Below are 23,802 nucleotides of genomic sequence, written 5' to 3' on the forward strand. Positions count from 1 at the left end.
TACGTCTGTTTAGAAATAATTTCATATAATGCTTAAAATTTATATATTTTCTGGTTCTTAAGGAAAGCATGAGAGACAGTCTTGGTCGTCTGTAATATTAGCGACGTGGATGGTTTGTTGACTTGGTTCATCTTTTAACGTTGAAGATGAACTAATCTTGAAGGAGCCGATTATCTGATTCTATCTGACTTTAGCCCAAGTCAAAGTGGAACTTTTACTTTGCTATTTAATTATTTGTTTTCATTTCAATTGTTCGTCAATCCAGATAAAGTTTAAGGATATCAATTAAATCATTAATTATCAAGCAGTATGCCAGAAGGGAGAACCAACAATATTTAATATTCTTAAATGCCACAAATAATTCTTATTAATGATAAGATACGTACAGCTCTTTTAAAAAATATTAAATGAATGAACGAATATCTATACATCATACGAGAAAATTAATGTATACAGTATGGTATTTGAAATAACCTAAATATACAAATAGGCAAATGGCCTCATAATCTTCTATGTATCAACCTAAACAAGAAAACCACCATATGTATTGCTCAAATATTGAAATTTTAAAAGACGCCACCGCCTCCTCCACCACCGCCACCACCATCACAACCGCCGCCACTACCAAAACCGCCGCCACCCCCATCAAAACCTCCTCCACCACCACCAAAACCACCGCCACCCCCATCACAACCGCTGCCTCCACCCCCATCAAAACCGCCGTCTCCACCCCCATCAAAACCGCCGTCTCCGCCGCCCCCACCTCCTCCATCTCCACCATCTCCACCATCGTTTATGTCTATGGCTACATCCCCGGCGCCTCCACCTCCGCCATCTCCGGCGTCTCCACCTCCCTGACAAGTTAATCTTTGGAGACAAAACAAAACTAAAACAATAAAGAACATAGCAGAAAGGGCTATAATTGCAGCTTGCCAACTTTCCATTTTCTTTTATTGATGGATAATCCAATAAGTTCTTCAGCGTATTACTCCTTTTATAGTCATCCAAGAGCTTTGAAAAATTCTGCATGTTGAATAACTTTCAAAATCCAATGGGAGGATGATTTTTTTTAATGGTCCAAAACGAAGGTTACCGCGTTATGGCGAGCGAAGCTTAGTCCCCACACAGTTACTTAGATTTCAAATTGCTTCTTGGACTCTAAAATCATTAAATAAGGATAATCACCCATATGTCAATAAAATCATTAAATAATATAATTACCAAAATACCCCTTATTAATGGAGATAAGAGAAAACTTTCTCTAGGAAAACTATCTGCTCATGAGCTAAACTACAGAACCATTAGGTTAAAGAATTACTTATGGATATTAATAAAAAGTGATTTGATAATGATATTGATTTAGAAATTTTGATTTAAGGGGAGGAATTTTAGGTTTGGAAAAAAAAAAAAAAAGGTGAAAGGACAATCTTATCCAAAATTGAAATGTTAAAGATTTCGCTAATAGATATGGTTACTGTAAGTTGCTTAATGTTTGGTATTTTAGTATATTATTTTATTTTATTTTAACCAAGATCAGAGTAGGTTATGTAATTTAAGTATGAAAAGGAAAATTGTATGATTAGAATTAACAAAAAAAAAAAAAAAAAAAAAAGACTATGGTAAGAAGAATTAATAAAAGAATAATACTACATTTACACCACTTCTTTACACCATTTTTATTACATCATGATGTGGCATATGTCACAACCATACAAATTTTGGCATATGCCACAACCATACAAATTCTATTATAATATTAAAAATTCAAAATAATTAAAAATTTGTATAGTTATGACATATGTCACATCATGATGTAATGAAAATGATGTAAAAGAGTGGTGTAAATATAATATTATTCTTAATAAAAAGATACAGCCAACATACATATAATAACATCAATTGAATCTTTAGTCAAGACTCCTCAAGACAAGCCAATAATAAGTAACAACAAATAGATGTTCATGTTCACGTATTAATGGCATGTTATTACTAATCCTTTGAGACTTTAAAACTATCGATCGGATAAGAGTTTCAGTGGCTACACTTATTAGCAACCGAGGAGGGACTCGAACTCAGGATCTCTTCAGTAATGCACCCACGAGTTTCTATCAAACCACTCAACTATTAGAGGTAATTTGTACAAATTTTTCTATCTTATGGTTCATGGTTAATGATGATTCTTTCTGCTTCCAGCCAGCTAAAAAAAGCATCGCATTATACGGCCAAATATTGCAGATTTAACCGCCACGTCCGCCGCTTGCTACTGCCGGCCAACACCATTGAAAGATTTAATTTTTAGACCTCCATGAGCGCCACCATTTATTTGCATGGCTACACCTCGGCCATGGTGGTGACGCCATGATCACCACCTTGGCCATCTTCCTCACCATGCCCTACCTGATTATTACTAAAGCTTCGGAAGTAAGTCACTAATAAAAGTACAATGAACATACTAGACCAAGCTGTGGTTATAGCATGCCAATTAGGTTCCATTTTCTTTAATCTCACTACGTTTATTGTCCAATAACTTTTTTATATCTCAAACTCCTTCTATAGTTAACTAAGAACTTTAAAAATTGCAAAATTTAACACTTGGACAGTGAGTTCTTCACCTCCGGTATACAAAGAACTAAATTAAAGAAGCAAGAATTCTCAGAACACAATGTACACTTTATTTCTCTAATCAAAAGCTTGATATATATGTATACACGCTATGGATAATTGTTTCTACGAACAACTAACTACAAGAACACAATTCTCCGGAATTTTTCGCTCCTCATAGCTGTAGCCTGTAACTAATTTCGCTATACTAACAATTCTTTTCTTCTTGGCGGCATTGGGTGCCAGAGGTCTGCAGGGCTGTTAGGTTGGTTAAGAGAAGACAAACTGGTCGTTAACCAATTGACGCTATTATCATTCCAGTATCTTCTCATTGGTTAAGTTTCTATTTAACTATCTTCTACTTTCAAACATTCCTTTTTCATCTTATCATTTATAAATATATTTAAAGATTAAAATAATAAGACTATAACAATAATATGCAATATTTATCGTCATGTTGTCTATTAGGAGAATATAAAGAGGGGATGATTAAAGGTGCGTTTGGTTTATTATTTTAGATAGGATTTTGGGGATAGTATTGGATTGTTGGATAGGGGAATATTACGAGGTAAACTTTAAAAATTTATAAAAAAGCCCTTAGGTTTACTAATTTAATTAAAGACCCTAATATATAAAATGAGAAAAACACCCCCACCACCTGCAGTGCCAGATTCTGGCCACCACCGTCGGAATCTGGCTAAAAAATTTCGTTATGACACAGACTGGTCGGATTTGTGTCGTAACGCCACGTTATGGCCTTTTCCAGCCAAATCCACCATGGATCTGGTCTGAAAAGGCCAGATCTACGAACTGTTGTGGCTGCGACGGTCGAAAAAGGCTAAAACGACGGCCAAAGATATGTCCGTCGTTGACAGTCAATGATGGTCATTTCTTTGGCCGTCGTTGATGGCAGATCTGACTTTTTTCGATCAGATCTGGCTATTATCGGCTATTTCCGGTGGTTGTGTGACTATTGTGATAGATTCCGGCTACCATCGACGGTGGTTGCCGGAATCTGGCAGGTATTGGTGGGTGGGGGTGTTTTTGTTAGTTTTTAAACTTTTTTTCTGGGGGTATTTATGAAATTAATAAACTTATAGGGCCTCAAAAATTAAAAAATAGACTAATATTTTGGGAAAAACGTGCCAAACAACATTTGAAAAATATGATTGGGAATATGGATAAAAATAATAAGTCAAACGCACCCTAAAATATTATCCTTCAGGTTTGTTGTAAGCACATTTTAGTCTAGTAGATCTTTTCAATAATATTTTGGTCCCTATTAATAACATTTTAGCTCCTAAAGTTTGCTAATAACATGGACAAAAATGTTATTGTCTTATTGACGTCTGATAAGCAGTGTTCTAAAATCTGACTCGGCCTGGTCGGTTGAACCGATTCACTGGGCCAGGTTACCAATTTTCCTATTCACCGAAACCCCTATAAATTAGAACGATGATCGGCGAACAATTAAAAGCTAGGATGTTAGCGGTTTTGAAGAGGAAGGACCGGTGAGTGCAATGGTAGCGAGGGAGGGGATTTTCAGTGAGTGAATCAATCGGAAATCGCAAAACTAAATTGATGGCAACAACGTGCTGTTATCGACGATTGACAAGGAAATTTGGGGAAAGGTGAGATGGGTTTTGGTCAGAAGGTTGAGGGGAGTATTTTCGTGGTGATGAAGAGTGTTTTTATCGCTGGAAAAAAGGCCTTGTTTGCCCTAGTTTGTTGATGTCGACGGTGGTGTTTGGGGTGTTTTTGCAAGATTTCAAACCTATAAGGAATTACATAATTTTTAGGGATATTTTTTGTTAGATTTCAAACTTTTGGACGCTAGTTTGACCTGCCGGTGAAATCGATCAACCCGAGACCCGACCACTTTGTCAGGTTTCACCCCGATTGGTTATTAAAACATTGTTGATAGGACCAAAATATAATAAACAAAAATTTTATGGGACTAAAATTTTAGCCAACTGTCTGAGACGAAATTGTAGTGTGCAATCAAGTAGGATCATTAGGGATTGAATCTGAGGGGTACCCCAACTAATTGTCTTTATTAATTTTAATTAGTGTTTTGCTAACAAATTTCCATTGAAACAACAAAAGTAAACGTACAAGTTTCAAAATTTCTCTCAACTCCTACTTGGATTCATCTTCAAATAATATGAATAAGGAATTAAAACAGCAAGAAGTATAACTTCAACAATTACAAGAATAAATTTAATTTAAAAAATAAAAAATGAGAATAAAATTCTACCATACTTGGGAATGTTGATTTATATTAAAAAAAATACAAGAAGACATTATGTGGACACAGATATATGATTCAACATAAATTGACATCAGGTGTTAGCATGCACTTGCTCCTCCACCACCAGCACCGCCGTCGCCGCCGCCGCCACAGCCCCCTCCTCCTCCAGCTCCACCGAAATCGGTGCCACCAAAGCCTATGCCTGCGCCTGCAGCTGCAGCTGCACCATGATGATGATGATGATGATGAGCACCACCGAAACTACCACCAGCAAATCCTACCCAACGATGACGGCGGCAAAGACAAGCTAAAACTGTGAAGAAAGCGAAAAACGATACAAATATTATGATTGCTATTTTCCAAGTTTCCATATTGATTACCTCTCAACAATAATACCAGAACGTTATATGTTATATCCATGGCCTTTTTCGTTTTATATATAGTTCGACATATTTGATTATTCAAGCAAAAGTGACCAGAACAGGGTTTCAGATAAGTCTTAATTCAACAAAACTTGGTTGTTGATTTCGTTAAGGAATTGAATATTCCTAAGCTTTGACTTGTCACAGTGCTTTGATTACGTGTGTGGATTCCAATTCTCAGGGTCAATTCCTCGAATTGTGACAAATTCTTTTACGTAATCTTAATTAATTCCATTAAATCTTTCTAATAAATCAATGCAGAATTCAATTATTATTAAGATAACTTGAGCCAACTTTTTAGACTGCCCCAGGCCTAAATAGTTGTCAGGGGCTTTGGACATCAAGAATCATAATCAGGTTCTACAGTCATTATAGTCTTAAAATTTATAATAATATTAAATGTAAAAAAAAAAATCTTAAAAAAATGTATATACAAAGTAATACGACAAAAAATAAATAGAAGAGTGAATATGATAAATTTGATTTTTTATATTCAACAATGTTCTTATAGCGACCTGGGGTGTCACCATGCCAAGTTTTGTGTAAAATTAAGCCAGCTTATGTAATCTGTTCCTATGCATAAGATTGCATCTATAAAATTTCTAGGATTGTTCTTCTTTAATTTTACCATAATATTATCCATGATAGATGATTGATTTAATTTAGTAAATTTCATGTTATCTAAGAAATAAAAACCTATACCACTCAAATTCGAGAATAATATACAATTTTATTTTTATTAACTATAAAAAATGTCAAATTCTTGACCATTAATTCGTTATAATCTAATGGTTTGTTGAATTAACATTAAAATGAAATAACTAATGATAGCTTCTCTTAGGTCCATTGGATTAAGATATACATTAAAATGAAATAACTAATGATAGCTTCTCTTAGGTCCATTGGATTAAGATATATAATAAAAAATTAACGAATTTGTGTACAAATCTGCACACAGATTCTAGTGATAAAGTGACATTTTTTTTTTTATTTGAAGTATGAATATAATTCTAATTCATATGAAATAATTTTTTTTTTTTAATATTAAAGCACATTCAAATGAAAAACATACATGTATTTATATAAATGAACCAACAATTTTTACAGGCTATTTACAGCCTGAAAACACGTGTATACAAAAACATGACTGATGGCTCATAATCACGCTGGCTTACCTTCCACCAGCTAATTAAGAAGCACCATATATACATTTGGTCTCTATATTTACAATTTTAACAGCCGCCGCCACCACCATCTCCTCCTCCTCCTCCACCACCGCCGCCACCAAAACCACCTCCATCGCCTGCAGCACCATGATAACCTCCATCATTTATGCTCATCGCAACAGCAGCAGCAGCAGCTCCAGCGACATTATAACCTCCATCATTTGTGCTTATCGCAACACCTCCAGCGCTTCCACTTCCTCCATGGTTTTGAATCCGACGACGACCAAATCCGCCCTTTTTACTAGTTTTTTTGACACAAGAAACAATTAAAACAATAAAGAAAAAACCAAAAAAGAGGATAAATCCGACCAATTTCCAAATTTCCATTTCCTCATCTGTCCATTACGCATGATCCAATGAGCTCCCCATTCTTTTTTAAATATAAGAACGTTGAAAACAGGAATATGTTTCTTGAAACAAACTACTTTATGACTTTCAAAGAAACTGAACGCGGTTCTGGTTAATGGTTTAAAAAAATTGAGGGTTAGCGGAGCTGACTGGTTCTGCTAAATTTACGTGGAATTTAATTTGAGTGCAATTTATTTCTTGTACCTTTTATTGTGTCAATGGTCAACCCATTAAATTTAAAATTATGCTCAAGTTTTATATACCTAATTGACCATTAATTACACTTATTTTAATAATAAGAATTTAAATAGACATTATAAAGTAAAAGAATGCATTGAATACAAGTCCACGGAAGTTTTTACTGTAAAATTATGGCCTTTTGATGCTGATCAATCGTTTTTAATAATAATTAAACCAATTAATAACAATTAATATAATCATTATTGTTAAAGTTTAATCTTTTGGTAACAGATAAAAGAATATGGCAACGTTAACACTAGAAAACTGCTCAAAATACATAGATAATGAGGTAAACTAATGAATCGTGAATCTTAATCTCGCGCGCACAACAAATTAAAACGGCGAACGCCTAATTATCCTCCTCCACCTCCGCCGCCGCATCCTCCACCTCCACCGCCGCATCCTCCACCGCCTCCACCATCTCCACCTCCGCCATCTCCACCTCCGACAGCTTCTGCAGCTTCTGCAGTAGTGGCAGAAATACAGGACTGGAAGAACTCGGTACAGCAGGCACTTAAACAATTTTTGCTATGTTTTTCTCCCTCTTCATCACTATTATAAGCAGAAGCAGGATCGGCTGTTGCCTTCTTCTTATGCTTTAACACGCTAAAGCAGCCCATGAATTATAACTGAGCTTTTTAGAATCTCCCCATGAGCAGGAGCTTCTTATAAATATATATTATCAGGTCAAATATGGTGTTCCAATTTTCGTTTATTATTAATTTTCTCCTTTTGAATTGTCTCTTTTATTTCAAAATTTTGAACGAAACGATATTTCTTTTAATAATTAAGCTGGACATTTATACAAGTCGTAGAAAACCATTCAAAATGGATGAAATGTCATTTTCTTGTAAACAACAAATCGTTCTGTTCTTTCTTAAATTAATAACGCCGTATTTTAATTACGTATCTTTTGTGGTGATAAATAAAAAGATCTCTCCAATTTCTTGATCAATTTCGGAGGCAAAGCAGGGTTCAGATTGGAACCGCGAATTGAGCTCTTAATTTTACTTTGTGCACTCCACACAGAGAATAGAGATGTCAAAATAACCCGTAGGTTTAAAGCCCCACCTTAATGAGTTGGATTTAGATAGTAAAAATTTTGGGTGGGTTGATTTGGATAGTATCATGAACAAATAATTATATATAATATTTAACATTAAAATTATAAGTATTATCTATAAAAGGTTATACTGTTTACTTTTTTTTTTTAAACAAAAGAAAACCCTAACCACCAAAAACTTTATTACTTCAAATATATTTACTGTAATCTTCTTCATTTACCAATCTGAAAATAAATTATGTAATTAAATTGTTTAATTTATAATTACTAACATCATATATTTTATTTAACTTTATAATTGTATGTGTTAAGAAATATGGGTATTTTGTTTTATTCTTCAAAGTAACTCTTGCATAGGGTCACAATATTCTCAAAACGACTTGGTTGACCTGCCGGTGAAATCGATTACCCAGACCCGACCACTTTGTCGGGTTTCCCCCAGATTGGTTATTAAAACATTGCTGATAGGACCAAAATACAATACACAAAATTTTATGGGACTAAAATTTAAGCCAACTGTTAAGACAAATTGTAGTGTGCAATCAAGTAGGATCATTAGGATTGACCTGAGGGGTACCCCAACTAATTGTCTTTATTAATTTTAATTAGTGTTTTTCTAACAAATTTCCATTGAAACAACAAAAGTAAACGTACAAGTTTCAAAATTTCTCTCAACTCCTACTTGGATTCATCTTCAAATAATATGAATAAGGAATTAAAACAGCAAGAAGTACAACTTCAACAATTACAAGAATATTTAATTTAAAAAATAAAAAATGAGAATAAAATTCTACCATACTTGGGAATGTTGATTTATATTAAAAAAAATACAAGAAGACATTATGACACAGATATATGATTCAACATAAATTGACATCAGGTGTTAGCATGCACTTGCTCCTCCACCACCAGCACCGCCGTCGCCGCCGCGCCACAGCCCCCTCCTCCTCCAGCTCCACCGAATCGGTGCCACCAAAGCCTATGCCTGCGCCTGCAGCTGCAGCTGCACCATGATGATGATGATGATGATGAGCACCACCGAAACTACCACCAGCAAATCCTACCCAACGATGACGGCGGCAAAGACAAGCTAAAACTGTGAAGAAAGCGAAAAACGATACATATTATGATTGCTATTTTCCAAGTTTCCATATGATTACCTCTCAACAAATACCAGAACGTTATATGTTATATCCATGGCCTTTTTCGTTTTATATATAGTTCGACTATTTGATTATTCAAGCAAAAGTACCAAACAGGTTTCAGATAAGTTCTTAATTCAACAAAACTTGGTTGTTGATTTCGTTAAGGAATTGAATATTCCTAAGCTTTGACTTGTCACATGCTTTGATTACGTGTGTGGATTCCAATTCTCAGGTCAATTCCTCGAATTGTGACAAATTCTTTTACGTAATCTATAATTCCATTAAATCTTTCTAATAAATCAATGCAGAATTCATTATTATTAAGATAACTTGAGCCACTTTTTAGACTGCCCCAGGCCTAAATAGTTGTCAGGGCTTTGGACATCAAGAATCATAATCGGTTCTACAGTCATTATAGTCTTAAATTTATAATAATATTAAATGTAAAAAAAAATCTTAAAAAATGTATATACAAGTAATACGACAAAAAATAAATAGAAGAGTGAATATTAAAATTTGATTTTTTATATTCAACAATGTTCTTATAGCGACCTGGGTGTCACCCATGCAAGTTTTGTGTAAAATTAAGCCAGCTTATGTAATCTGTTCCTATGCATAGATTGCATCTATAAATTTCTAGGATTGTTCTTCTTTAATTTTACCATAATATTATCCATGATAGATGATTGATTTAATTTAGTAAATTTCATGTTATCTAAGAAATAAAAACCTATACCACTCAAATTCGAGAATAATATACAATTTTATTTTTATTACTATAAAAAATGTCAAATTCTTGACCATAAATCGTATAATCTAATGGTTTGTCGACGATGGTGTTTGGGGTTTTTTTGCAAGATTTCAAACCTATAAGGAATTACATAGTTTTTAGGGATATTTTTTGTTGGATTTCAAACTTTTGGATGCTAGTTTGACCCAAGGCCGGCTCAAGGGGTAGGCAGGTGAGGCACCTGCCTAGGGCCTCCCAAAAATAGGGTAAAAAAGGGCCCAATTTTTTTATAATTTTTTTTAATATATTGCAAAAATGAAAATAATCTATAATTTCTTATTCAGGTTGCCCTAAGGGGCCCCCCCCAAAAAAAAAAAAAAAGTAAAAAAGACTCAAATTTATTATAAACTTTATACATATATTCTCACCCAAAGTTTGACGAAATAGCAACTTTGTACTTCTAGTTTTATATATTCCAATTTATACTCCTAAATTAACACATTGAATTTCCTTTAACAATGAAAGGCTAAAATGGTCATTTACATGTCTCAAATTACTCAGCCCCAATTCAATCCAAAAATTCGATATTCACATAAATCATCTTCACCCCTCTTTCGCCGCCGGTCGTTTGGAGCTGATTCCAGTCGATTTTCTCACCAAAGCGCCCAGAATCATCACTTTATCATTTCCCAAGTGTTTTCCCACCTTGATAGCCCTTCATTTGACCAATTTTTGACAAATCTCACAACCCAACTCCACCACCCGCGACAACCATTTTCGATCTTTTCGGCAAGCAGGGCCGGCTCAAGGGGTAGGCAGGTGAGGGCCTCCCAAAAATAGGGTAAAAAAGGGCCCAATTTTTTTATAATTTTTTTTTGAATATATTACAAAAATGAAAATAATCTATAATTTCTTATTCAGACACAAAAAAAAAAATAAAATAAAAAAAAAATAAAAAAAGTAAAAAGGACTCAAATTTATTATAAACTTTATACATATATTCTCACCCAAAGTTTGACGAAATAGCAAATTTGTACCTCTAGTTTTACATATTCCAATTTATACCCCTAAATTAACACATTGAATTTCCTTTAACAATGAAAGGTTAAAATGGTCATTTACATGTCTCAAATTACTCACCCCCAATTCAATCCCAAAATTCGATATTCACATAAATCATCTCCACCCCTCTTTTGCCACCGGTCATTTGGAGTTGATTCCAGCCGATTTTCTCGCCAAAGCGACCAGAATCATCACTTTATCATTTCCCAAGTGTTTTCCCACCTTGATAGCCCTTCATTTGACCAATTTTTGACAAATCTCGCAACCCAACTCCACCACGTGTGACAACCATTTCCAGTCTTTTCAGCAAGTACTCAGCGTTGTTGGCTTTCCCCGACACCACCATCTTCCTCCCTTGAGCCCTCTCACCAAAACCCCTATCATACCTCATCTGTTTACTCTGCCAATCGCCGACCACCGATACCTTTTGGGCCGCGACTTCTCAAACCTTTTCAGGTCAATCTTGGCATCGGAAATCACCCATTTCGCCACCCATCGCTTCTCCAATATCTGCTCTCTAAAACCCCCCACCAACCTGACCCTATTAGCCCATCGGTAGTCGTCCACTCTCCTAGTGATTTTGCATCTCAAAAGGCAAGAAAAATAAATTTGAAATAATTTTTTTAATATATGCTTATATTATTAGAGACCTTCAAAGTAACTCTTGCATAGGGTCACAAATATTCTCAAAACGGACTTGGTTTGACCTGCCGGTGAAATCGATTAACCGAGACCCGACACTTTGTCGGGTTTCACCCCAGATTGGTTATTAAAACATGCTGAAGGACCAAAATACAATAAACAAAAATTTTATGGGACTAAAATTAAGCCAACTGTTAGAGACGAAATGTGTAGTGGGCAATAAGTAGGATCATTAAGGATTGAACCTGAGGGGTACCCAACTAATTGTCTTTATTAATTTTAATTAGTGTTTTTCTAACAAATTCCATTGAAACAACAAAAGTAAACGTACAAGTTTCAAAATTTCTCTCAACTCCTACTTGGTTCATCTTCAAATAATATGAATAAGGAATTAAAACAGCAAGAAGTACAACTTCAACAATTACAAGAATAAATTAATTAAAAAATAAAAAATGGAATAAAATTCTACCATACTTGGGAATGTTGATTTATATAAAAAAATACAAGAAGACATTATGTGGACACAGATATATGATTCAACATAAATTGACATCAGGTTTAGCATGCACTTGCTCCTCCACCACAGCACCGCGTCGCCGCCGCCGCCACAGCCCTCCTCCTCCAGCTCCACCGAAATCGGTGCCACCAAAGCCTATGCCTGCGCTGCAGCTGCAGCTGCACCATGATGATGATGATGATGATGAGCACCACCGAAACTACCACCAGCAAATCCTACCCAACGATGACGGCGGCAAAGACAAGCTAAAACTGTGAAGAAAGCGAAAAACGATACAAATATTAGATTGCTATTTTCCAAGTTTCCATTGATTACCCTCAACAATAATACCAGAACGTTATAGTATATCCATGGCCTTTTCGTTTTATATATAGTTCGACATATTTGATATTCAAGCAAAAGTGACCAGAACAGGGTTTCAGATAAGTCTTAATTCAACAAAACTTGGTTGTTGATTCGTTAAGGAATTGAATATTCCTAAGCTTTGACTGTCACAGTGCTTTGATTACGTGTGTGGATTCCAATTCTCAGGGTCAATTCCTCGAATTGTGACAAATTCTTTTACGTAATCTAATTAATTCCATTAATCTTTCTAATAAATCAATGCAGAATTCAATTATTATTAAGATAACTTGAGCCAACTTTTTACTGCCCCAGGCCTAAATAGTTGTCAGGGGCTTTGGACATCAAGAATCATAATCAGGTTTACAGTCATATAGTCTTAAAATTTATAATAATATTAAATGTAAAAAAAAAAATCTTAAAAAAATGTATATACAAAGTAATACGAAAAAAATAATAGAAGAGTGAATATGATAAATTGATTTTTTATATTCAACAATGTTCTTATAGCGACCTGGGGTGTCACCATGCCAAGTTTTGTGTAAAATTAAGCCAGCTATGTAATCTGTTCCTATGCATAAGATTGCATCTAAAAATTTCTAGGATGTTCTTCTTTAATTTTACATAATATTATCCATGATAGATGATTGATTTAATTTAGTAAATTCTCTGTTATCTAGAAATAAAAACCTATACCACTCAAATTCGAGAATAATATACAATTTTATTATTAACTATAAAAAATGTCAAATTCTTGACCATTAATTCGTTATATATAATGGTTTGTTGAATTAACATTAAAATGAAATAACTAATGATAGCTTCTCTTAGGTCCATTGGATTAAGATATACATTAAATGAAATAACTAATGATAGTCTCTTAGGTCCATGGATTAGATATATAATAAAAAAATAACGAATTTGTGTACAAATGCACACAGATTCTAGTGTAAAGTGACATTTTTTTTTTTATTTGAAGTATGAATATAATTCTAATTCATATGAATAATTTTTTTTTTAATATTAAAGCACATTCAAATGAAAAACATACATGTTTTATATAAATGAACCAACAATTTTTACAGGCTATTTACAGCCTGAAAACAGTGTATACAAAAACAGACTGAGGTCATAATCACGCTGGCTTACCTTCCACCAGCTAATAAGAAGCACCATATATACATTTGGTCTCTATATTTACAATTTTAACAGCCGCCGCCACCACCATCTCCTCCTCCTCCTCCCCCACCGCCGCCACCAAAACCACCTCCATCGCCTGCAGCACCATGATAACCTCCATCATTTATGCTCACGCAACAGCAGCAGCAGCAGCTCCAGCGAATTATAACCTCCATCATTTGTGCTTATCGCAACACCTCCAGCCGTTCCACTTCCTCCATGGTTTTGAATCCGACGACGACCAAATCCGCCCTTTTTACTAGTTTTTTGACACAAGAAACAATTAAAACAATAAAGAAAAAACGAAAAAGAGGATAAATCCGACCCATTTCCAAATCCATTTTCTATCTGCCATTACGCATGATCCAATGAGCTCCCCATTCTTTTTTAATATAAGAACGTTGAAAACAGGAATATGTTTCTGAAACAAACTACTTTATGACTTTCAAAGAAACTGAACGCGGTTCTGGTTAATGGTTAAAAAAATGGAGGGTTAGCGGAGCTGACTGGTTTGCAGTTTACGGGAATTTAATTTGAGTGCAATTTATTACTTGTACCTTTTATTGTGTCAAGGTCAACCCATTAAATTTAAAATTATGCTCAAGTTTTATATACCTAATTGACAACTACACATTATTTTAATAATAAGAATTTAAATAGACATTATAAAGTAAAAGAATGATTGAATACAAGCCACGGAAGTTTTTACTGTAAAATTATGGCTTTGATGCTGATCAATCGTTTTTAATAATATAAACCAATTAATATAATCATTATTGTAAAGTTTAATCTTTTGGTAACAGATAAAAGAATATGGCAACGTTAACACTAGAAAACTGCTCAAAACATAGATAATGAGGTAAACTAATGAATCGTGAATCTTAATCTCGCGCGCACAACAAATTAAAACGGCGAACGCCTAATTATCCTCCTCCACCTCCGCCGCCGCATCCTCCACCTCCACCGCCGCATCCTCCACCTCGCCATCTCCACCTCCGACAGCTTCTGCAGCTTCTGCAGTAGTGGCAGAAATACAGGACTGGAAGAACTCGGTACAGCAGGCACTAAACAATTTTTGCTATGTTTTCTCCCTCTTATCACTATTTAGCAGGGCAGGATCGGCTGTTGCCTTTTCTTTGCTTTAACACGCTAAAGCAGCCCATGAATTATAACTGAGCTTTTTAGAATCTCCCCATGAGCAGGAGCTTCTTAAATATATTATCAGGTCAATGGTGTTCCAATTTTCGTTTATATTAATTTTCTCCTTTTGAATTGTCTCTTTTATTTCAAAATTTTGAACGAAACGATATTTCTTTTAATAATTAATGGACATTTATACAAGTCGTAGAAAACCATTCAAAATGGATGAAATGTCATTTTCTTGTAAACACAAAATCGTTCGTTCTTTCTTAAATTAAACGCCGTATTTTAATTACGTACTTTTGTGGTGATAAATAAAAAGATCTCTCCAATTTCTGATCAATTTCGGAGGCAAGCAGGGTTCAGATGGAACCGCGAATTGAGCTCTTAATTTTACTTTGTGCACTCACCACAGGAATAGAGATGTCAAAATAACCCGTAGTTAAAGCCCCACCTTAATGAGTTGGATTTAGATAGTAAAATTTTGGGTGGTTGATTTGGATAGTATCATGAACAAATAATTATATATAATATTTAACATTAAATTATAAGTATTATCTATAAAAGGTATACTGTTTACTTTTTTTTTTTTTTTTAAACAAAAGAAAACCCTAACCACCAAAAACTTATTACTTCAAATATATTTACTGTAATTTCTTCATTTACCAATCTGAAATAAATTATGTAATTAAATTGTTTAATTTATAATTACTAACATCATATATTTTATTTAACTTTATAATTGTATGCACATTAACTTTATATTATATATATTTTTTTATTTTATACTGTTAAATTAAGTAGTTAGATTAGATATGAATTATGATTTTACGTTATTTGAAATTAGATTTTTATAAAATTATATAAACTTTGTATAATTTTGGTGGAGAATTATTAAACTTTGAATATAATTTTATATTAGATAATTCAAGTTGTTATGTATAATTTTGTAATTTATTCAAAAAATAGTTTGTATATACATTGTGTTAGATTTATTTATATATATATATACAAAAGTGGATTAAATGAGACGATCCAAGGCTTTCTCGAAAAAAATAACCCAAACCCGTCCCACTTTTGAGAATAGATAATAGGACGGATTTGGGTATTCATAAAAGAGGTGGGCAGGACATAAATTTCTCAGTACTCAACCCAGCCGCCCCATCGACATCCCAAGCACAGAACAATAGACCATTAAACAAATTTAAAAAGCAGCAAATCTGTGGACGGTAAACTTGAAGTTTAATGAAGGAAATGATGAAATATTTAGTATAGACCAAAGAAGCCAGAATGGCAAACTGAAGGAGACAATATGTTTTCCGCATTTAAAAAGGGCAAAATCAGAGCGCCAGTAACAGTGTTGTCTCCCCATTTGTTTGGAAGGTGTTGGAACATTAAAGGTGTGTTCATAAATTCGTTACATTCATCGAATCCAATCTCAATCACTACGAAAGATTGAAGTCACCAGCTATATTACTTGTCTTCTGCATACATATAATTTATTTACAAACTGTTCTTTCACCTTATCAAAATTAAGTTTTATTTTATCAGGATTTTAGATTTTGTATTGGGGAATATGTAGTTTTTGTGTTATCAGTGGATGGCGTACGTCAAGTTATATGAGTAGTTGAAAGGTTGAGACACACTAAATTTCCAAGGAAAGTTGGTTTCTTTTCTTCGAGGCCTGCTTTTGGTACAACCACCATCAATGGAAACTGAGCTGAAATTAGATTCAAAGTCTTTCTCGCAGAGATTTTTTTTTTTTTTTTTTTTTATTTGGACAAGAAGAGTATTGTTAAACGGTGAGGAGAATGAAGAGGAAGAAGGCTTCCTGTGAAACAACAGTGTTGAGGGAATCAGCTAATAGAAATATTGATCAGTTTATTACATAATGAATGTACAATATCATTCCAAGAATATATATAAATACCACCAAAAATATGTTAAAAGAAGTTAAAAGTGAGCAGAATTGTAACATACAGGGTGGCTTCAAGATAAATATCATATAATTTATAGACTCTAGATTTAACAAGAATCAGACTGATAAAATCCACTGTACAAGAATCAATTCTTGAAATAAAATTCTTTAGTAGTCGCAAACAAAATTCAACCAAAACCTTTCACTTTTTCCTATACTTCAATACTGCAAGCATTAAAACCGATCCCCTAACCAGAAGGAGAAAAAGAATTATATATAAGTTTACAGGGAAAAACAAAAAAAAAAAAATACAGGCATACTCTGTATGTATGAGGAAAAAAAAAAAAACTGAGTTGTCTTGAAGCTTGATGATCACACGCCGGCATAACCACCGTCACAACTGCAACTACCACCGCCAGTACCAGCTATATCGCCATGTTGGCGAGGTTGTGTGCTGAGACAACAGCACAAGAGACCTACCAATAACATGAAGCCCCACGCAGAGGCCAAAGCCTGTGCCCAGTTCAGGTAATGCTCCATAATGATACTTCTTTTTGCACCTTTTGATTCTTTTTCTCATCGTCTCAGCACTGAACTGCCAAACTTTATTGTCATATGACACGGCTGGCAAGCGGCTGGGTGAATGGTATTGGTAAACTCTCTCAAGAGAAAAAGAGAAATGGTGGCAGCTAAAGAGAGGGGGAGAGAATATTAGTGGTGCACATGGACAGAGCTTGAAAAGAGGCCGAAATAACATGGGACCAGCCTGAGAATTTTACAGCTACGGTAGTTGAAACCTCAATTCTATTTCTCTAAAAGGCACATAGAGTTTAATTTTTCATCTCGATGTATATTGATTTGATGGGACAAGTAGTTAAATAGGAACGTGTTTAGATGCATTAATTTAATATATGATCTTGTGTTAAGTCATAAATGAGTTGTATCTTCAAGGAAACCTCAATACTTTAGATAAGCAAATCTTTATTTAGATGCTCAACACGACGACCGACACAAACACTTGCTTTCATAATCGTATCTTGTAAAGGGGTTTAATAATTCATTGTCTACAGCTATTAAAAATATATGGGCATAACTAAAAGGCCCCTTTTGAAATTATTCTCTGTTGCACCCTTTGGAACCCCACCACCACCATCTTATATATATGAATTAAACAGAGTTAAACCACTTAAAATACCAGCATTTATAATTGATTATTTTAGGTTATGTGAACATATCAATATGTAGACTGTAGTTATGAATCTTAAAAGAATGATGGACGGTTGGGAAAGAATTAAAAGATGCAAAGAAGTTGCTTCACGGCAACCTCTTAACCTTTTGAAAGGGTTAGACCATTACAGAACACACTGGACCATATTCTAAATCATTCCATTCACACAGCGTGAGAACCTCAAATCATGCTATTCAATTAACTGGCACTTAAGCAAAGTTCTGAATAAAGAAACCATTTCAATTAAATACTTAATGCCTTTGGACATCGTAGTAACGACAATGGTTTCTCAAACGTACAAGTGATCCCTCCTGAGCTGTAGATTCAATCTTTGCGCAGTGTGGATGCCTTGGAACCTAATTTGGTGTAATCATTTTTCTGCACGTAAATAGAATGTCTTAAGATTGTTACCCTTTTTTAAATCATGCTGTTTCTTTCCGACTTGTAATCTCATGCAATGTTTCGAAACCCAACCTGGGGTAAAACCCGGCAAAGTGGTCGGGTCCTGGTTTGACCGGCAAGTCAAATCATGTCCAAAGGTTTGAAATCTAATAAAAATATCCCTAAAAATTACAGCAAGTTCCTATAGGTTTAAAATCTTGCGAAAACACCCCAAACACCACCATCAGTGTCATCAAATAGGACATGTTTCCAACGATGACAACACTCCCCATCACCACGAAAACACTCCTCTCAGCCTCCTGACCAAAACTAATCTCACCCCTCTCCTGTTCGCCTCCCCAATCGCTGACAACAACGAGCTTTTTTCGATGACATTGTTTTGAAATTTCCGATCGATTCACTCATCAAAAATTGACGCTATTGCCACATTGCACTCATAGACCATTCCTCTTCAAAAACCCTAACATTTCAGCCTTCAATTGTTCACGGATTGATATCCTAATTTTTAAGATTTTCAATAAATAGAAAAATTTGTAACCTGATCCGATGAAAGCTCCAAGTCTCGATTCAACCGTCTGGGCCAGGCCGATTTTTGAAACAATGATCTCATTTTTAGGTTGTCCAAGATCTTCTAGGTGATATAGTCCACTAGTCGTACAAGAGATGCCACCTCGGCATGTGGTGCAAAAGATAAATAAATAAAGGAAAATGATAGAGTTATCAAAAAGTGTACACCAAAATTATGCACCGAATGACGTAATAAAATCCTGACCGTTGATTAATTATTAATTTATAATAAATCAACGGTTATGATTTTGTCACGTCATTGGTGCATAAATTCGATGCACACCCATCGATAACTGTAGCATTACTCATAAATAAAAAGTGCAAAAGATTATCAGGACAATGCTACAGTCTATAATATATGACTAGTCTCCCACATAAAAAATTTATCTTTGGAGGCGCTCAATTGAAGGAGCACTCAATACGTAGTATGCAAGCCACTCGTATGATTTATAAGTTTAAATGAAAGAGAATGAAAGGTTACACTATATACTAATAAAAGTCATGAATGGTTCAGTAAATATCTCTGCATTAAAGATTTAGACTACTAGCAGGTGTAATAACAAGAACTTGCCCGAAAATACTACACTTTTTTTTTTTCTTTTTTCCTTTTTTTGGTGCAGTAAAAAACATCCCCTAAAACTTCTTCCAACAAGGGAAACAATGAAAACAGTTTGCTTTACAAAAACAAAAGGCCCTGACAATTTACACCCCTCTGGTGGATCTGCAAATACTGGGCAGCTTTACCTGAGAAATCTAGTCCTCCTATAGGAAATTATTTTATAGCAACAGCAGCAGCAATTAAAGCCCAATCCAGAACAAGAAGCTGTATAAGCTTCACAATGAAAAACTCAATCCCTGCATAAAAGAGAATGCTGTTAATACAATCTCAAATAATTGCAAAAAAATAACAATGAAAAATTAATAAATGTAAAGATCTTAGGCTCTAGCTCAATCCTCGTATAAGACTGGCCTTAAAGGGAAAATTATTGAATGCACCGGCCAATGCCATTTATTGGTATAACCAATGTAGTTCATAATCTAAAATATAAGACGATTGTTACAAATGGACTGTTTTACCCTTTATATTCAAAACATGGATTCCCAAAACACATCTAGGACTAGTAGGAGCAATAAAAAGCTAAAAACAACTTCTTGTTAAGCCAAAGATCAACATGTTATAAAGAATGCAGCACATAAAATGGAGAAAAAAAAGAGAGAAATTAACACAACACAGCAATACTTAGTAAGTAGTGTCCACTGTTCAAAGAACAAGTGTGTCAAGATGAATGTTTAAATTTATAGCCAATGATATAAATTCACATTGACACCGTGCCAGGTACAGAGGTATTTGGTCTGATGAGTTCCCTTGTTTTCATAAGTTTCATTATTAAACCATGTTTATCCTACGAAACGGAGATTATAAACTCAATCAAATCAGAAATAAAACCATGTAAAAAGAAAGATTATTTTCAATTCATCTTAACTGCATGCAAACAACATTCATCAATTTAATTTAGAGACAAGAAATTTAGAATTCAAATATAAACCTTTATGCCAAGTACAAATTATAAACTACCATTGAAAGTCCATAAAAAATCTCAATTGACTTAAAATTACAAAAAGGGCCCAAAATATTAACAAAATTGATTTCGTAAACTCTTAATATTTCCTTTATATTAACAAAATTTCATTAGATTATGATAAACTATTACAAAAATAAAATTGAATTCAGTAACAAATAGCTGAAAACTAGAAAAGCATAAGAAGAATAAGAGGATGCTAAGCTACCATGCACTGGAAAAGAAACTTGTAACGACAGCAACTGCTGATAATATGATACTAACGAATGTAGGTAGACATGCTGAATAATAAGACCATAATTTAAATATATAAAAAATAATAATAACTTTTCAAAATACTCACTTCCTATAGAGCTGACATCAGCTACAGCTCGCTATAATTGCGCCAAACCGCACGGAATTCCTCTCGGAATGTATTTAAACGTGCTTTCAAGTTAGGTGTTCTGAAACTTGCATGGAGGATTGTGGCTGTGAAAGAGAAAGTGAGATAGATAAACAATATAAAAGAGCTAAAGGCAAAAAAAAAAAAAAATTGCAAAAGGTTCGGGGTCAACATACCAAGAAGTCCAATAGCAAGTGCCCATAGGACAGTCAATAGACCACAGGAAACATACCAAAGGATGAAACTCACTAGAAGGGAAAGACATACAATCAGTTGATATTTAATACTATTTCCAGTCAAGAACTGGATAGGTTTTTATCAGTTTACTTGAAAAGAAAAAAATTGATAGCTTAAATACCAGAAGAAAATAGCAAGACAAACACCCAACGGGGCCGACCACATATGTGGATTGTTCTTTTAGCTGATGGACGTCCACGAATTACAGGTCTGGAAACAATAAAAGCATGAATTAAAGTAGCAATTTCAGATGCTCTGCAAACAAAATAACCAGAAAATGAACTTACGTAAGAGGAGGCCTCATCTTTGCAGCTAGATGTGGAGAGAATTGTCTCACAGTTCTTGATACCTTCTCACTAAAAGTACCTGCAAAGCTGTACAGAGAATTCTTAACAACTAGGTGTGAAAGAAAACACTATAATCATAACTACAGGAACATTATTCCTTTTCTCAAATAGGAAATATTTAAGCTTAAGATCTATCCCAATAAAAACACTTTACCATCTCAGTAAAGGCCCTCATGTATGAGACACTATTTGTTGTTTTCACACAGTAGGCATGGGATTGGAAATTTAGGGTCAAGAATATGTTTGTTGCATTTGGATTTGCAATTCTTCCACATCAAGAATCTTATTATCCCAACAGACTTAGCTCACTCAGATCCAAAAGGATAAGGTAAATTACAATATTTTACCAAATGAGTAAGTTCAGGGAGGCATTAAACAACATAAGTTTGTTTCTCGAAGGAAACAAAATTTAAGTATAGAACCCACCATACATACTCTCACGTACAAAATTTTAACCAAGTTAATTCTGTGCCTCCAGACTCAAACCATTATTAAAATGCATCGCATGCACGCATGAAAATGCAAATGCTTACTGAGAGATAGCAGGTGTGAAACAGCTTACCTGTCATTCAGAAATGCAATGCTAAGCGCTGTCAAAAAAGCAGCAACAATGGCAAATGGCTTTCTAAGGAAACCCAATCCTGCAGTTGGAAAAACATAATTAAGAACAAAATAAACACATGCATAAAACAGAAAAGTGATGAACTAAAGCTAGTTTCTCCACTCACCCAGAATAAGAGTAATCATGATGAAGTAGTTTGTTCGGTAGCTGCAAAAACATGTAAAGCTCATATGTTAATATCAAAGCTAGTAAAATGTCAACCCAATGGTAAAAACCAAGAAAGTGTAACTTCCATTCTTGGATTTTCAACCATGCATCCATTTGTTAATAAGACAAAGTAAAACATACCACACACATCTAAAGCATCAGTTTAAGGATAACCATACCGAGAAACACAAACCTCAACTCAACTACGCTGAAAGCTAACAGATATCTACAGTTCGAAAATAAATTTTCAATTTACTCTCGGAAGGATCCTCAGCAGGTAAGCTGATTATAAAGATTTACATCAGAAATCATACCGGTTCAATTCAAAACAAATCATTGAAATTAAGCCCTAATCTTCAAATTACTTTGCAGCTAACTCTCTCACACAACCTAATTAAGTTATTTTCTCATGGCAACCTTTGAAACGACGATCAGAAACCAAAGTGATCGAATCAAAAACATTAAAAATAATGGAACTGAACATCAAAACAAGATTAACATAAAAGCAAAAACGATCGTACTAGTAGAGATTGCATTTGAGTCGGCTGTTCCATTTGGCATATGATCGGGGGAAGGTGAATCTGGAGAAGAATTCGGAGAGAGGACGGGGTGGATTTGACCAGTCAACTTCACGAAGCGCGTCGATCAGATCTTCTGCAGTTACATTCCCCCAATCCATTTGATTATCAACTTCAGCTGTACTGAACCCTAGAAAACGATTAGTCTTGTACGGAATAAAAGAAAATGAAGCGCGCAGGAAACCCTAGAGTAAAGGAAAGAAGGAGCAAATAGTCGATTTCGAAGTTGTGGATTTTGTGAGATGGAGATACTGTTATTGATGTTGTTTTTGTTTTGTGTAGTGGAAGCGTTTTAACGGAGAGACGGTTAGTTGTGAATTGTAATTTTCAGAGATAAACTGATTTTAATTAAAAATGAAGAAAGCTTTTTATTAAAATTCCAAAAATTTGGATTCATACTGTCTGAGCCCGGGTTCGAACCGGGGACCTCTAGTGTGTGAGACTAGCGTGATAACCAACTACACCACCCAGACAATGCTGCTTTCGAAGCTATCTTTTTTATATTTAATTTAAGACCAGCTCGGTCTATCATTATAAATATCCCAAGATTATTTGTTTTATCCTATGTGATATTAATTTATAAAAAATAATACTACACATACAATATTATGTGGCAAAAGATAATTAGGTCAAAGTTTAATTTTAATTTAAAATCAACCAATCATATTTTGTCACATAATATTATATGAGAAATGTCGTATAAAATATTGTATATGTAATATTACTCATTTATAAATGAAGAGTTGACATAGTAAGTAATATATAAATAATGTTGGAGTAGGTGTTATAGAGCCCATCAATTATTATGGAATTAACTATTCGTAATAATGTTTATTAATCAATAAAAGACATTATCTACTATATCATGTAAAACCATAGTTGTATG

The 23,802-nt window shown here is 34.3% G+C and overlaps 3 protein-coding genes and 1 non-coding gene across 4 annotated transcripts; all 4 read right to left on the reverse strand.

Moving 5' to 3' along the window:
- Positions 1–566: 566 nt before the first annotated feature.
- Positions 567–944, reverse strand: LOC116111980 (glycine-rich protein 23-like). The gene has a single exon (XM_031398157.1). The coding sequence runs from the start codon at positions 942–944 to the stop codon at positions 567–569; it is 378 nt and encodes a 125-aa protein (XP_031254017.1).
- Positions 945–4,950: 4,006 nt separating this feature from the next.
- Positions 4,951–6,827, reverse strand: LOC116111981 (glycine-rich protein DOT1-like). The gene is made up of 2 exons (XM_031398158.1): positions 6,512–6,827; positions 4,951–5,165 (listed from the first exon to the last, which is right to left on the reverse strand). The coding sequence occupies exons 1-2, from the start codon at positions 6,825–6,827 to the stop codon at positions 4,951–4,953; spliced, it is 531 nt and encodes a 176-aa protein (XP_031254018.1).
- A 12,656-nt stretch (positions 6,828–19,483) lies between these two features.
- LOC116111961 (PRA1 family protein A1-like) lies at positions 19,484–23,241 on the reverse strand. The gene is made up of 8 exons (XM_031398133.1): positions 22,860–23,241; positions 22,298–22,338; positions 22,132–22,210; positions 21,510–21,596; positions 21,344–21,432; positions 21,162–21,233; positions 20,947–21,071; positions 19,484–19,878 (listed from the first exon to the last, which is right to left on the reverse strand). Exons 1-7 carry the CDS (start codon positions 23,015–23,017, stop codon positions 20,968–20,970), a joined length of 630 nt encoding a protein of 209 aa, XP_031253993.1. The 5' UTR covers positions 23,018–23,241; the 3' UTR covers positions 19,484–19,878; positions 20,947–20,967.
- Positions 23,242–23,315: 74 nt separating this feature from the next.
- TRNAV-CAC lies at positions 23,316–23,389 on the reverse strand. Its single transcript has one exon. It is a non-coding gene; the product is annotated as a tRNA-Val (tRNA).
- Between the last annotated feature and the right edge of the window lie 413 nt (positions 23,390–23,802).

The sequence above is a fragment of the Pistacia vera genome, unplaced genomic scaffold, assembly GCF_008641045.1.
Source record: "Pistacia vera cultivar Batoury unplaced genomic scaffold, PisVer_v2 Contig655, whole genome shotgun sequence".
In the NCBI taxonomy this organism is placed as follows: domain Eukaryota; kingdom Viridiplantae; phylum Streptophyta; class Magnoliopsida; order Sapindales; family Anacardiaceae; genus Pistacia; species Pistacia vera.

Excerpts from the sequence above, each read along its gene's own strand:
- LOC116111961 (XM_031398133.1), bottom strand. The coding sequence starts at position 23,017 with ATGGATTGGGGGAATGTAACTGCAGAAGATCTGATCGACGCGCTTCGT. Across the intron at positions 21,597-22,131 it reads ATTGCATTTCTGAATGACAG|CTTTGCAGGTACTTTTAGTG; the intron begins GTAAGCTGTTTC and ends TTCTCTGTACAG. Across the intron at positions 21,072-21,161 it reads ACTTGCTATTGGACTTCTTG|CCACAATCCTCCATGCAAGT; the intron begins GTATGTTGACCC and ends TCTCTTTCACAG.
- LOC116111981 (XM_031398158.1), bottom strand. The coding sequence starts at position 6,827 with ATGGAAATTTGGAAATTGGTCGGATTTATCCTCTTTTTTGGTTTTTTC. Across the intron at positions 5,166-6,511 it reads AGATGGTGGTGGCGGCGGCT|TTTTAGCTTGTCTTTGCCGC; the intron begins GTTAAAATTGTA and ends CTTTCTTCACAG.
- LOC116111980 (XM_031398157.1), bottom strand. The coding sequence starts at position 944 with ATGGAAAGTTGGCAAGCTGCAATTATAGCCCTTTCTGCTATGTTCTTT.